The following is a 15,551-nucleotide window of genomic DNA, read 5'->3' as shown; positions in this document are numbered from 1 at the left end:
TAGTGTCACTCTAACCTTCACTCCTATGCCAAACAAAATTGCAGTTGCTTACGCATGACTCAGAACACAGTTTTGTAACGTTCTTCAAAAGACAGTGCCTCAAGAAAGCGGCATTCACTATTAAAGACCCTAACAATCCAGGACAAGCCCTCTTCTCATTACTACCATTGGGAAGGAGGGACAGGAACCTGAACACATATGTTTTAGGAACAGCTTATTCCCTTCCACCATAAGATTTCTTAATGGTCCACCTCTAAGTTTATTTTTTTACACATTTCTTTATTCTTTATAACAGTTGACTGTTGCTTTTTTGTTGCATGTCATACCCTGACCAAAAGACCACAGCAAATTCCTAATACATCTAAATGCATATGGCAAAGAAAGTTGATCTTTGATCCTTAATGAATCCTTGAACTCTACCTCATTATTTTGCTCTCTTTTTTGCACTACCTACTTATTTCTTATTAAAACTTATACTTTTTTGCATATTACTTTATATTGCTGCTGCTGAACAACAAATATTACAACATATGTCAGTGATAATACACCTGATTTTGAGTCTGAAGTTGCTAGTTAGGTGATTCAACTAAATGGCTAATGACCTACTCTCACTTCTTGATTAACTGGTGTGGATTTAGTACCAAACAATTACTGTGTGAAAATCTACTGCTAGCTTGTTGCTTTAAATAAATATTTTGTGCTAAGGATGTGACTCTTTGGAAGTGATGCTAATTAAAGTGAAGCTTAATTTTTTTAAAGGGTTGATTAAAAAAATTGCACAGAAAACAGGTGATACTAATATTCTGATAGATGTACCAAATACTCAAGAATTTACTCCAGTTCACTCAACTGCATGGATGTTCATTTTATTCTAAATTGCATATAGATTTGCATTTTAAATCAACGTTGATCAATTGATGATGATGTCAGAAGAAGCTGACCAAAAATTATGGTCTTTAAAGCTGACGTACTCCTACAGATAACTATCAAATGCAGATGAGAGAATTTTTCATTGAATGATAATATAATGCATAGACATGCATCTTCGCAAATCTCACTTCTGTGCTGTTTGATGATATAAAATACCAAGTTGCAGATGCTGTTCTGCTGTGCTGGACTCTGCAGAAGAACCTCGTCAGAAATGCACAGATACACTTTGATATTTTGAGTAAAAGATGTGACCGCTCTTCATAAGTAAATGTGTACCATAAACACCTGTTACTGCACTACCTGAGGCAGGTAAAACCAGGAGTACAATATCGCTCATTTTTGAAAGTCAAGAAATTCTATGTGCATCATCGCTTGTGGAGCAGACTGGATGGTCATTGGCTAGAGTGTTACAGGGCTGGAGGAATGGCCTAATTCTGTTCCTATGTCTGATGGTCTGGTGTCTCATTCAGAGACAAACCTGATGCAGAATTTAAAAATGATACATAGCTATTTATAAAGAATATGAGAATATTGGGATGAGTAAAAATACTTCCCTCTCTGGATATTGAATTCAGATCAACTTATTTTAAATTATGCTTAAAGCAGTAAAATATTATATATCATTTAAGCACCAGCCTTTAACACATTACTCTGGAATTATTATTTCTGAAGATTGATGAAATAAATTCGCAGCTCTCTGCAAAAGGATCTAGATTCACATTAGAGATGCAGTCCTTAGAAAATGCCACATCAGAGTCACAGAAGAGAAATGACAAATTGCTCACACAATGACATCAACAGGCGTGAAGAAATTTACTACTAATTTTATTTAAAAACAATAAATATGACTCAGTCAATTACATTAGCAGAGTGATTACTAGGATGAGTTCTTATTGAAGAGAGGTTGATTTAAAAAAATCATTAGCTGAATTAAGCTTTTAAAGTGGTACCTGAACAGACCCAAATAAATGCTTAAAACCACCATGAGTCAGTTAAAATTTGGAGCCATTGAAGATAAGATCTTCTAAAGTGATTAAGGAAAGCAATGATTTTTTTGTGTGTTGATCACATCTACAGATAGACTCTTTACACCAAAGCACTGAATTCAGTGTGCTAGTGAATTAAGCCTCATTGAGGTTTATCTGACCTACAGAATTTTGTGTTCAATCCACATCAGTATTTCCACTATTACTTTCTCTCCAGTTAGTATTTCTTATATTTGTAATGATATTCTTGCAAACTTGCAAACTTTGCAAATCATTTGTTAGCTCTTCCCATTGTGAAAGCTAAGAGATACTTAAAAAAATTCAACAATGACTTGCATTTATGTCATGATTTTCACGAATTGAGGTGATGCACAAGTATTATTGCATTAAGTCTAACACGGAACCATTAAGCAGACAACAGAGCAAAATGACCAAACTTTGAGCAAAGAGCTAAATTATGATCAGGAAGGAAAGACGGCAAAGGGAGTTTAGGATGGGAACTCTTGATCTGAGTGACATGGAAGTTGGTGGCACAGATGGAATACAAAGGAGGAGACAGTAGATATAACAAAGCACAGACCACTGAAATTAAAGCCATGAAGATGTACAAGAATGCTATCGGGCTGAAGGAGCAGTGAGGCCAGGAGGGAATTACAAATTGAAGGATTTTTAAAACAAGATGTTATTCAATGGAGGTAAATAGCACGCAGGTAATAGGCAAACAGAATGATGCAATGCGGCAAATTGCAGCTTTAAGGTTTTTACAGTGAGAGTGTTTCATGCAGAAAATGGAACAGTGGCAGAATTAAGCTGAAACAAATCTAAGGAAATTTAATTTTTAAGACAATGTTCAAAGATGAACATATAAATTGCACATATTAGGGAACAAATAAAAATAGTACTTATAAGGGGCAAGAAGAGAGTTTGCAGTAATTTTTCAAACTGTTGAGTTAGTGGATGTGTTTTCTTGATTATCTGATATAACTGAGAGAAATATCATGATCTTGCACACGGTAGGCTTATTCAGAAAGTCAGAAGGCATGGGATCCAGGGAAGTTTGGCCAGGTGGATTCAGAATTGGCTTGCCTGCAGTAAGCAGAGGTCATGGTGGAGGGAGTACATTCGGATTGGAGGGTTGTGATGAGTGGTGTCCCACAAGTATCAGTTCTGGAGCCTCTATTTTTTGTGATTTTTATTAATGACCTGGATGTGGGGGTAGAAAGGTGGGTTGGCAAGCTTGCAGATGACACAAAAGTTGGTGGGGTTGTGGATAGTGTTGAGGATTGTCGAAGATTGCACAGAGACATTGATAGGATGCAGAAGTGGGCTGAGAAGTGGCAGATGGAGTTCAACCCAGAGAAATGTGAGGTGGTACACGTTGGAAGGACAAACTCCAAGGCAGAGTACAAAATAAATGGTAGGATACTTGGGAGTGTGGAGGAGCAGAGGGATCTGGGGATACATGTCCACAGATCCCTGAAAGTTGCCTCACTGGTCGATAGGGTAGTTAAGAAAGCTTATGGAGTGTTAGCTTTCATAATTCGAGGGTTGAGGGATAGAGTTTAAGAGTCACAGGGTAATGATGCAGCTCTATAAAACTCTGGTTAGGCCACACTTGGAGTACCGAGTCCAGTTCTGGTCGCCTTACTATAGGAAGGATGTGGAAGCATTGGAAATGATACAGAAATTTACCAGGATGCTGCCTGGTTTAGAGTGTATGCATTATAATCAGAGATTGAGGGAGCTAGGGCTTTACTCTCTGGAGAGAAGGAGAATGAGAGGGATAGAGGTATACAAGATATTAAGAGGAATAGATAGAGTGGACAGCCAGTGCCTCTTCCCCAGGGCACCACTGCTCAGTACAAGAGGACATGGCTTTAAGGTAAGGTGTGGAAAATTCAAGGGGGATATTAGAGGAAGATTTCTCACTCAGAGTGTGGTTGGTGCGTGGTTTGCACTGCCTGAGTCAGTGGTGGAGGCAGATACACTAGTGAAATTTAAGAGACTAATAGACAGGTATATGGAGGAATTTAAGGTGGAGGGTTATATGAGAGGCAGGGTTTAGGGTCGGCACGACATTGTGAGCCTAAGGGCCTGTACTGTGCTGTATTGTTCTTTGTTCTATTGCACTTCTCAGTCACTTCTACATTTTATTCGGCACTGTTATTGTTTTACCTTGTTTTAACTCAATACACTAACAAGTTATTCACAATACCTTGGTACATGTGACAATAATAAACAAATACAATTTGAAATAGGCAACTTATTTTGGTGCTCCATACTACATTCCTCAGGCAAAATGACTTCACGCTATGGACTGCCCTAAAACAACACACCTCTCAACCTCTCATCTTCTGGCTTTGGGGTCAACTATTACTAAAGCTGATCATGATGTTTCACCTCCCCCCCCCCCCCCCCCCCCCGGCAATACCGTCATTACAAAGTCAACCAACTTGTCTTACATTCAAGACAGGAACGATTTCCCTCTGTACATCCCCCATTCCTTCCTACAAGTCATCAACTACTACAAATATGTACTTGAAGAACACTGCATTCATGTAAGTGAAATACAAGACAGGAACATAATCTTCAGTGTTCAAATAATCATAATGGAAAACATAAGGCTGGATTTCACACAGGACCACATTTATATTACAATTACAGGCTATTTTCTTAGCTTGGCCCTTTTTAATAGGTAGATATGCATTTGGACTTTTGGCTTTATATTTTTATAACTCAGTTATAGAAGTGTATAAAATTATGAGATAAGGTGGATGTTGACAGTCTTTTTCCCAGGATAGGGAGATCCAAAACGAGGAGGCATAGATCTAAGGAGGGAAAAGATTTGAAAGGGACCCGAGGGCCAACTTTTTGATGCAGAGGCTAGTGATTAAATGGAGTGAGCTGCCAGAGGATGTGGTGGGTACAATAATGTAATTTAAGAAGCACATAAAAAGGTGGGGCTTGGAGGGATATATGCTGAATGCAAGAAATTGGTGGATGTGGTTGGCATGGACTGGTTTGGTCAAGAGGCTTGTATCCATGATATATTGCTCAATGATTCCATTTGTTAAGTACTGATATTTCTAGCTTCCCACTTTGGTTTAATTCCCACTCACTATTACCTCCAACATCTTTTCCACTCCATTCATATAGATACATGATTATGTTGATCACCGAAAACTAGTCAGGAATTAGACGAATCTATTGTTTAAAAGCCATTTGTTTTATTTATCAGTTACCTATTTCCTTCCTCACAAAAGACCTGAGACAGATAATCTGCTATCCGAGATGGGTTTCTTGCCCCTTGCACAGTAAATGATACCTTTGAAGGTTTTATCGCACAATTTACATATGCCACAAAAAATTGAGCAAATTTCAAGCATGCTGCTAAATGGCCAAATTAAACCAATAAATTATCCTAAGATCAGTCACAGTTGAAAAATTCATGAAGACAGCATTCATGCTTTCAGTCAGAAGTATACAGTAATCCCTGAAATCACAGTTGCTTTTACGTTTTTTGTTTTGTTGCACTGTTGTACGATGACAGCTCCTATACCTACAATAACACATCTGACCTGATTAACTTGGAGCAGTTAGTTTGCAACGATTATGAAAGACAATTGGTGTTTGCCAAATTCCACTTAGATGCAGTCTATTTAGTTGATTTGATCAATGTGTGCTTTATCAGCTGCATGACCTGTTGTTTCAGTGGTGTACTGGGATAAAAGCAACAGATAAGACAAAAACATGATACAGGCACCTTACTTAAAGCATTTCCATTATAAAGAAGACTAACACACACAAATTGCTGGAGGAATTCAGCAGGTCAAGCAGCATCTATGAAAAGGAATAAGGAGTCTGCATTTTGGGATGAAGGGTCTTGGTCCAAAACATCAAATCTTTATTCCTTTCTGCAGAGGCTGTCTGACTTCTGAGTTCCTCCAGCAGTTGTGTGTGTTACTCTGGATTTCCAGCATCTTGCAGGCATATTCAATAAATCCAAAATAGAATAATCATTCTAGAATCAATGAAAGACCACACCAACTTGGGCATTCAACCGTGTGTAAAAGACAACAAACTGTGCAATTGCAAAAAGAAAGAAATAATAAAAATAAACAAACAACAATAAATATCGAGAGCATAAGATGAAGAGTCCTTGGAAGTGAGTCCATAGGTTGTGGGAACACTTCAAGTAAAGTTGCAAAGTTTCAAGTAAAGGGCAAAGTAAAGTTATCCCCTTTGGTTCAAGAGCTTGACAGTTGAGGGGTAATAACTGTTCTTGAATCTGGTGGTGTGAGTTCTGAGGCTCCTGTACCTTCTTCCTGATGTCAGCAGTGAGAAGAGAGCATGGTCTGGGTGCTGGAGGTCCCTTGATGATGGATGCTACTTTCCTGCGACACTGCTTCATGTAGATGTGCTCAATGGTGGGGAGGGCTTTACCCGTGATGGACTAGGACTTTTTGTTCAAGGACATTGGCATTTCCATACCAGGCTGTGATGCAGCCAGTCAATTTATTCTCCACCACATATTAGTGGAAGTTTGCCAAAGTTTCGGATGCTATGCCGAATCTTCACAAACTCCTAAGGAAGTAGATGCGCTGCTGTGCCTTGCTCATAATGGCACTTATGTGCTAGGCCCAGGACAGATCCTCTGAAATGGTAATACTGAGAAATTTAAAGTTACTGACCCTCTGCATCTCTGATCCTCCAGGGAGGATTGGCTCATGGACCTCTGGTTTCCTCCTCCTGAAATCAATAATCAGCCCCTTGGTCGTGCTGAAACTGAGTAAGAAGTTGTTGGTTTGGCACCACTCAGCCAGATTTTCAATCTCTCTTCTATTTGCTCATTAGTCACCATCTTTGGTTCGGCCTACAACAGTGTCGGCAACAAACTTATATATAACATTGGTGCTGTGCATGACCACAGAGTCATAAGTATAAAGCGAGTAGAGCAGGGGGCTAAGCACGCAGCCTTGTGGTGCACCTGTGCTGATGGAGATTGTGCAGGAGCTGTTGCCAATCTGAAATGACTGGTGTCTGCAAGTGAGGAAACTGAGGACCCAATTGCACAAGGTCTTGAAGCTTATTGATTAGTTTTGAGGGGATGATGGTATTGAATGCTGTGCAGGAAGAGAATTCCAGGAAGCAGAGGCAGAATGCAGAAGCCGAGAGCCAGCTACCTGCCTTTTCATTACTGGGGGATCACTCTCCTATTGGGGAGGGAGAGGCTGCCGCTGCGCCCGGAGAATGTTACTAGATGATCGTCATTGAGGCAGATTACTACTTTTTTCTTAGGCACCGGTATAAATGCAGCCTTATACCAGTACCTGAAATGCTTGATCTTAGATTGCTGAAACGAGAAGTTAAAGATTTCAGTGAACACTCTAGCTGGTTGATCAGCACAGGTCTTTAGCATGTGGCCAGGTACCTGGTCTAGGTAGAATGCTTTTCATGTGTTCACCTTCATGAAGGTTCCTCATATATTGGCCTCAGAGAATGAAATCACAGGATCATCGGGGGCTATGTGAGTTCATGCTAGTTCTTCCATGCTTTGACGGTCAAAGCAAGCATAGAAAATATTGAGCTTATCTGTAAGTGAAGTCCTGTTGCTTATGTGACTTGATTTTACTCTATGAGAGGTGATAGCATTCAAGCCCTGCCACAACTGTTCAGTATCACTCGTTAAGTCAAATTTGGTCCGGAATTGTCACTTACCTGTGAGATGGCTTTTTGGAGACTGTACCTGGACCTCCTGTAACTTTCTTGGTCACCGGACCTGAATGCCCCTGACCTGGCCCACAGCGGACTGAGGGTCTCCTGGTTCATCCAGGTCTTCTGGTTGGGGAAAACTCTGAATGATTTAGGGGGGACATGCTCATCTACAACTGTTTTCATAAAGTCAGTGGCAACCATGGTGTATTCATTCAGATCCACAGATCAGCTTTTGAACATGGCACAGTCAAAGCAATTGTGTATCTGCCTCCTGGGACTACCTCTTTGTTTTCCTAATCTCTTCAGTTTTGCTCTTTAGCCTCTGCCTATATGCAAGCAGGAGGACTCCTTCTACAGTGCCAATGAAACAAGTTCAAAGAAAGCAATGGATCGATTATCTACACTAGGTGTTTGTGCTCCTTTTGTTAATTCACAGTCACTCAAAAGAATCAGAATCAGAATCAGGTTTATTTCCACTGGCATGTGTTGTGAAATTTGTTAAATTAGTAGCAGCAGTTCAATGTAATACTTAATAATATAGAAAAAGTAATTAAACCAATTACAGAAAGTATATGAACACCAATGAATTGATCCACTTGACCCGAAACAGGAGAGTGTGGGCTATGGCAGTCAAAGCTCAAACTGGGCATGGCACCTGATGATGATGATGATATGTATGCATATCAAAAGGTTAAAAATAGTGCAAAAATATCAATAATATATATATTTTTAAAAGTGAGGTAGTGTTCATGGGTTGAATGTCCATTTAGGAGTCACATGGCAGAGGGGAAGAAGCTGTATGTATGGCTTCAGGCTTCTGTACCTCCTTCCTGATGGTTAACAATGCGAAGAGGGCATGCCCTGGGTGATGGGGGCCCTTGATAATAGACGTTGCCTTTCTGAGGCACCACTACTTGAAGATGTCTTGGGTTCTATGGAGGCTAGTGCCCAAGATGGAGCTGACTTTCTGCAGCTTCTTTCAGTTCTGTGCAGTAACCCCCACTCCCACACCTGACAGTGATGCAGCCTGTCAAGGTGCTGTCCATGGCACATCTATAGAAGTTTTCAAGTGTTTTAGTTCAGAAACCAAACTCTTCAAACTCCTAATGAAATATAGCTGCTGTCTTGCCTTCTTTATAGCTGCATAAATATGTTGAGACCAAGTTATATCCTTAGAGATCTTGACATCCAGGAACTTGAAATTGCGCACTCTCTCCACTTTGGATCCGCCCATGAGGATTGGTTTGTATTCCCTTGTCTTACCCGTCTTGAAGTCCATAATCAGCAATTTCATCTTACTGACATTGAATGCAAGGTTGTTGCTGCAACACCACTCAACTAACTGGTATATCTCACTTCTGTAGGCGTTTTCATCTCCATCTGAGATTTAACCATCAATGGCTGTGTCATCAGCAAATTTATAGATAGTAATTTAACTCTACCTAGCCACACAGTCATGGGTATAGAGAGAGTAGAACCATGGGCTAAGCACAAACCCGAGATGTGCCAGTGAGGATGAGATATTATCACCAAACCACACAGATTGTGGTCTTCCAGTTAGGAAGTCAAGGATCCAATTGCAGAGGGAAGAACAGACACCTGGGTTCTTTAACTTATCAATCAGGATTGCGGAAATGAGGGTTTTAAACGCTGAGCAGCATCCTAACATAGGTGTCCAGGTGATCTAAGGCTGTGTGAAGAGCCATTGAGATTGCAACTGCTGTAGACCTACTGTGGTGACAGGCAAATTGCAGTGGGTCCAGGTCCTTGCTGAGGCAGGAGTTCATTCTAGTCATAACCAACATCTCAAAGCATTTGATCACCATGAACATGAGTGCTACCTGGCGAGTCATTAAGGCAGCACACATTATTTTTCTTAGGCACTGGTATTAATGTTGCCTTTTTGAAGCAGGTGGGAACTTCCCACCATAGTAGTGAGATATTGAAAATGTTCTTGAATGCTTCCACCAATTGGTTAGCACAAGTTTTCCGAACCTTACCAGTGCAGCCTTGTGAGGGTTCATCCTCCTTAAAGCCAGCCTAACATCAGTCTCTGAGACAGAATCACGGAGTCACCGGGTGCAGCAAGGACCTTCACAGAAGTAGTTATATTCTCCCTTTCAAAGGGAGCATAGAAGGTGTTGAGCAAAAGAACGTGGCAGCGTATACTGTATGATTTCCTCCGTCAATAAATTTTAGGAACTAATGGACAGTGTTAAGGTACTGTAGTCATTTTGCCAGTATTTTCATTTTTTTTCTGTACTTCATTTAAATATGTAATTTGTTACTCAGTTAAATAGTAGTTCATCTTTTTCATACCCTTTTAACTAATTGGGGCAGCCACTTAATTGGACCAAAGTATACTGGCCCCTATGTGTCCCAATTTTCTGGAATCCACTAATCAAAATTTGAAGCAATATCAATCACTATTAGTAATTAATTCCAATTATAATTATTTCAAAATGACTATGTTTTATTTTATTTTTATTTAGAGTTGTAATACCGCAGCAGGCCCTTCTGACCCAATAACCCTGTGCCACCCAATGACATTCATGAGACTTATTAATCTAATAACCCACACACCTTTGGAATGTGGGAGAAACCATGAGCACCCACGGGAACCTACGTGGTCATCGGCAGAACGTACAAACTCCTTACAGATAGCGACAGAATTAACTGGTTTGCTTGCACTGTAATAGCATTATACCAACTGTTAATTTACTGGCCGTGCCAAAAAAAACCTAATTTTTATTAGCTGTTAATTGGAACTATTGTCAAAAAATACTTTAGGAAAAAATAATAGTTGCAGATATCTACACTATGAGAATTCCTTTCTACTATCTCTACCAGTCTTTCTAAAAAGGATCTTTTCAGAACCCCAGTCCTAATCTTTTCCCTAGGGTGCAAACACCTGAGGTCATGCTTTTAAGGTTAGAGGGGAGGGGTTTAAAGATGAAGTGAGGAGCAAGTTTTTTTCATTCAGAGTGGAAGATGCCTGAATGGTTACTCAGGGCTAGCAGTGGAGGCAGGCAGTTTGGCAAAGTTTAAGAAGCTTTTAGATATATACATGAAATATGAAAGGAATGAAGGGATATGGTGAGTAGCACTGTGGCACAAGGGTTACAGTAGCGCTTTACAGTGCAAGTAACACTGGTTTAATTCCTGGCGCTGCTTATAAGTTTGTACATTCTCACTGTGACCACATGGGTTTCTTTCAAGTGCTCTGCTTTCTTCCCACATTCCAATAACAGTAAGTTGTAGACATACTAGGTTGGTGACAGAAGCACTGCGACCCTTGCAGGTTGCCCCAACACATCATCGGACTGTGTTGGTTATTGACTTAACTGACACCTTGCACTGTATGTTTTGATGTACGTATGACAAATAAAGTGAACCTTTAATCTTTAAATACACAGGAAGACAGATTTTCACTATGCAAATCGGCATCAAGATCAGACCCTCATGGGCAGAATAGCCTGTCCAGTGCTGTACTGTTCCTATGTGTTACAAACACTTAAAAGTACAAAATAACTAAAGATGTTCTCAGTTTTTCTGTGTGCGTTAGGCTAAGCTTTAGTAGTTGTAATATCTTTGTCAGTCAGATACAGAACGGCACAGAACACTGTCGTGACACAGAGTTTCCAGCAACTGTATGATTTGTCTACAAAGAAGGGGTTGGAATCTAACTGCGCAGTATTCCCATCAGAGCATCAATTACCTCTATTAATACACAGGCATGAGCTTAGCTTTGCTGAAACAGTCTACAATATAACTGTGCGCCATTAATTTATTGAGATGGAAAGAGCATTACAACAGGGCTAAAGAATTAGACAGATACTTCCAGCTTATTCATGCTCTATTTACAGTTCCCAGCATTTGCAATTCCTCATTTTTTGTGGTAATTACTAATATTTCCAGCTTCCATTTACGATGCTCTTTTGTTTTGTTCCATCTCACTACTTTCCCCTGATTTTATTAATCACTGGAAACTAATGAGAATTACTCATTTGATATTACTGCAAAAAGAAGAAATTAGTTAATGAATTCCCGTTTCAAAGTAGCATGGCTTAAAGTTAAAGATGGAGATTAAGGATTAGCTTAGTTTGTCACTTCTACAGTACTATGTAAAATTATTAGGCACATATATATAGCTAGGGTGTCAAAGACTGTTGCACAGTATTATATTTGTCAATGTGGAGTGAAGAGCAAGTTTGTAGATCTGACGGGAGCAAAGGACATTAGGAATGGCCAGAGTGGGGCAATACAGGGAAGGTGTGGGACAGGCCCATGATCTCTGCCTTCTTCAGACTGATGGTGAGGCCAAACTCTTGGCAAGTATGTGCCTGGGAACTGAATAGTCTGTGTGTGTGATGTCAGGGCAGCATCATCAGCGAAGAGTATCTCCCGAATCAGGACCTGACGCACTTTGGTCTTTGCTCTGAGGCGTGCAAGGTTGAAGAGCTTGCCATTGGACCTAGTGTGTAGGTACACTCCGTCATCAGATGTCCTGAAAATGTACAACAGTACCAGAGAGAAGATCCCGAAGAGAGTTGGGGCAAGGATGCAACCCTGCTTCACTCCGCTTTGGATGGGGAAGGGCTCTGAGGATGATCCATCGAATTGTACTGTCCCCTGCATGCTGTCATGGAAACAGGCAATGAGATTCAGCAGCTTTGATGGGCATCTGATCTTCTTCAGGAGTGCAAAGAGGCCTCTACTGCTAACCAGGTCAAAAGCCTTGGTCAGATCAATAAAGGCAACGTACAAAGGCTGTCTCTGCTACTGGTTCTTCCCCTGTCGCTGCCTGAGTGAGAAGATCATGTCGATGGTGGATCTCTCTGCACTGAAGCCACAATGGGACTCAGGGTAGATGAGTTCTGCCAGTGCCTGCAGTCGCTTCAGAACCACTTGGGCAAACGCTTTGCCAATGGCATTGAGCAGGTATATGCCTCTGTAATTATCACAGTCGTTGTGGTCTCCCTTATTCTCGAACAATGTGATAATGTTTGCGTGTCGCCTGTCTTGGGGAACTGATTCCTCCTCACAGCACTGGCAGAGCAGCTCGTGAAGATGGCTTATGAGCACTGGTTTCCCAAACTGGATAACTTCTGCAGGGATGTCGTCTTTGCCATGAGCAAGTGAGTCCCCAGCATCAGCATCGGCCACCACACCAAGCAAGTAGTAGATGAATTCACCTACCTAGGATCAACAGTCTCCAGCAACCCGTCCCTTGATCCAGAGCTCAACAGGTGAATAGGGAAAGCCACTGCTGCTGTGGCCAAGCTGATAAAAAGAGAGCGTGGAAAAATAACAAGCTCACCGCAGCCAAAAAGAATGCAGTGTACAGAGACTGCGTACTGAGTACTCTTCTCTATGGCAGCGAGAGTTGGACAACCTACGTATGCCAAGAGCACTGCCTCAACAGCTTCCACTTATGGTGCTTGTGTCAGATCCTGGGCATTTCCTGGAAAGACCGTGGGCCAAACAAGGACGTCATGGACCAGGCCAGCATGCCAAGCATGTATGCCCTTCTCACACAGTTACAACTGCGCTAGCTTGGCCACGTCCGCCGCACGTAGGATGGCCGCATGCCCAAGGACATCCTATATGGAGAACTCGGCACATAGGGTGCCCACTGCTGCGTTACAGGGATGTTTGTAAACGTGACCTGAAGTCTGCTGATATCAGGGTGGACACCCGGGACGAGACAGCTGCAAATCACTGCACTTGGCGACAGGCTGTACGTACAGGCATTACCAATGCAGAGGAGAAACAAACTTGACTGTGGTGGGACAGAAGAGAGAGAAGGAAAGCTGCGGCAGTCACTACCCGGCCACAGCTATCAGCCTTCGTGTGCAACAGCTGTGCCAAGGATTGCCGCTCAAGAATCGGCTTATTCAGCCACAGCTGACGCTGTTCCACACCCAACTGAGTCCTAAACTGGGCGTATCCATTGTCTACTTAGACAGACGGAGCCATTAACCTATTATTAACTACAGTACTGTGCAAAAGTCTTAAGCACCCTAACTATAATTAATTGTATGTGCCTAAGGATTTTGCACAGTAATGTATGTGGAAACATAATGTGAAATGCATCAATGACCAACACATTTGTGCTAGGGGCAGCCCTTAAGAGTCACCGTACTTCCAGTGCCACCATAACATGTCTACAACTTAACCCAAAAGACAAAAGTCATCCCTTTTCCCAAGTGATTAAATTTTCAAACAACATATTAAGTATTCAGAGACAGACTTCGTGACCCATGAGATGCTGAAGTTGTTGAACGTTCCTCCATCTTTAGTCAAGGAGTCAATGAAATAGAAACTGGATTCCAATAAATGGTTTGGTTACAAATAATATTGCAGAGTGATAAGAAATCACAAAGACAGTAAAAAAAAAACAAACTTTAGCTAAATAACATAACAAATTATCACATACGGTTCCAATCCTCTTACTTACTTCAACTTTGCATGCATTTGTTTTAATATTGGAAGCACATAAAAAATTTGTTCTTTTATTTTTCATGTCTATCCACACAACTGTCTGCCTTTCCAAACCACTCCACCATTACCACTGAAGCTGGTACATCTGACTTGTCTGAAGAGATCTGGAGTACTTCTTTCAATAAAAAACTTAGGATTGAAATGTTGCACATGAATAAAAGGGGTTCACTAAAGTGAGTATAAACATTTATTCAATCTGATCAATACTCGTTTCTCAATAAGTTTACAGTTTATTCATTTAATACAGTGCCATGTAGCCCAACAATTCCAGCCCCAAATCAATTATATCAGAAATAGATATCTGTGTTCTGCATATTAGCTTCAGGGAGAAAATTAGAGTTATAAACTATAAATTTTACTCCTGAAAATAAATTCCATTGTAGTTCATGTTAATGCAAAGAACAATTACTCTAAATAATTTTACAAAATACAATATTCACATCATATCCTGATCTGTGCCAAATAGCTACAGGAAGGAAATTGAAATACTAAACTGCAAATTTTACTACAATGAAAATAAATTCCATTGGAGTTAATACAATTACCCAAAATAATTAAAATAAAATACAATACTCACATTTTATCCTGACCAGCGCCAACTCTCAGTGTAAGCCTTGGAATAACAGGAGAGGGAGCTGGTATATTTGTCTCAGGTTTTGCCTGCCACAGAAATACAGTGAGAATTATTATACAATAAACTGGCTTCCATATTGGTGCTACACTCAAAGTCTATATAAAGTCATTTTGACATTAAGCTGGTCAAATTACTTCATGCTGAAAAAATGAGATATATTATGTTTACATAAAGCCAGATATGGCTGGGTAAAGTACATTGCAATTCCTATCCTGCATCAAACATACTATTATGGGATTACATTTGTGGCAAGAAGCCTTCCTGCAAACTAAAAATAGATTCTCCAATGTTCAAAAAGTAGGAAACTGAAAAGAAAGGCCTTCAAAATAAATGATGAGGTATCTTTAAATATCACTATCCTTGATTGGTATTAATAAGGTTGAAAGAGCACACAGAAAGTTTAAACAATGTTGCTGGAACTTGAAGACCTGAATGTAGGGAAAGATTGAAAAGGTTAGAACTTTATTCTCTGAAAACATATGAGGGGAGATTTGATAGAGGTATACAGAATTATGAAGGGTGTAGATAGGCAAAATGTAATCAGGCTTTTTTTCCCTCTGAGGTTGGTTGAGAGTGAAGGGTGAAATATTGAAAGGGAACCTGAGGGGAAACTTCTTCACTCACAGGGTGGTGAGAAAGTGGAACAAAATGCCAGTGGAAGAAAAGGATGCAGGTTCGACTGCAACTTTTAAGAGAAGCTTATATAAATACATGGATGGGAGTGCCATGGTCCAGGTTTGGGACTAGGTGGAATAACAGTTCGACATGGATTGGATAGGTCG

The 15,551-nt window shown here is 40.5% G+C and overlaps 1 protein-coding gene across 3 annotated transcripts in view; it reads right to left on the bottom strand.

Moving 5' to 3' along the window:
* Positions 1-15,551, bottom strand: part of taf3 (TAF3 RNA polymerase II, TATA box binding protein (TBP)-associated facto) — a 243,060-nt gene that overhangs the window by 31,110 nt on the left and 196,399 nt on the right. For all 3 annotated transcript variants that reach the window (XM_059987327.1, XM_059987328.1, XM_059987330.1), the window contains one exon: positions 14,713-14,795. In XM_059987327.1, the coding sequence (XP_059843310.1) occupies positions 14,713-14,795 (83 nt within the window). The remainder of the gene's footprint in view (positions 1-14,712; positions 14,796-15,551) is intronic.

Source organism: Hypanus sabinus, chromosome 13 (genome assembly GCF_030144855.1).
Source record: "Hypanus sabinus isolate sHypSab1 chromosome 13, sHypSab1.hap1, whole genome shotgun sequence".
Classification (NCBI taxonomy): domain Eukaryota; kingdom Metazoa; phylum Chordata; class Chondrichthyes; order Myliobatiformes; family Dasyatidae; genus Hypanus; species Hypanus sabinus.
This window is presented reverse-complemented; position numbering and strand designations above follow the sequence as displayed.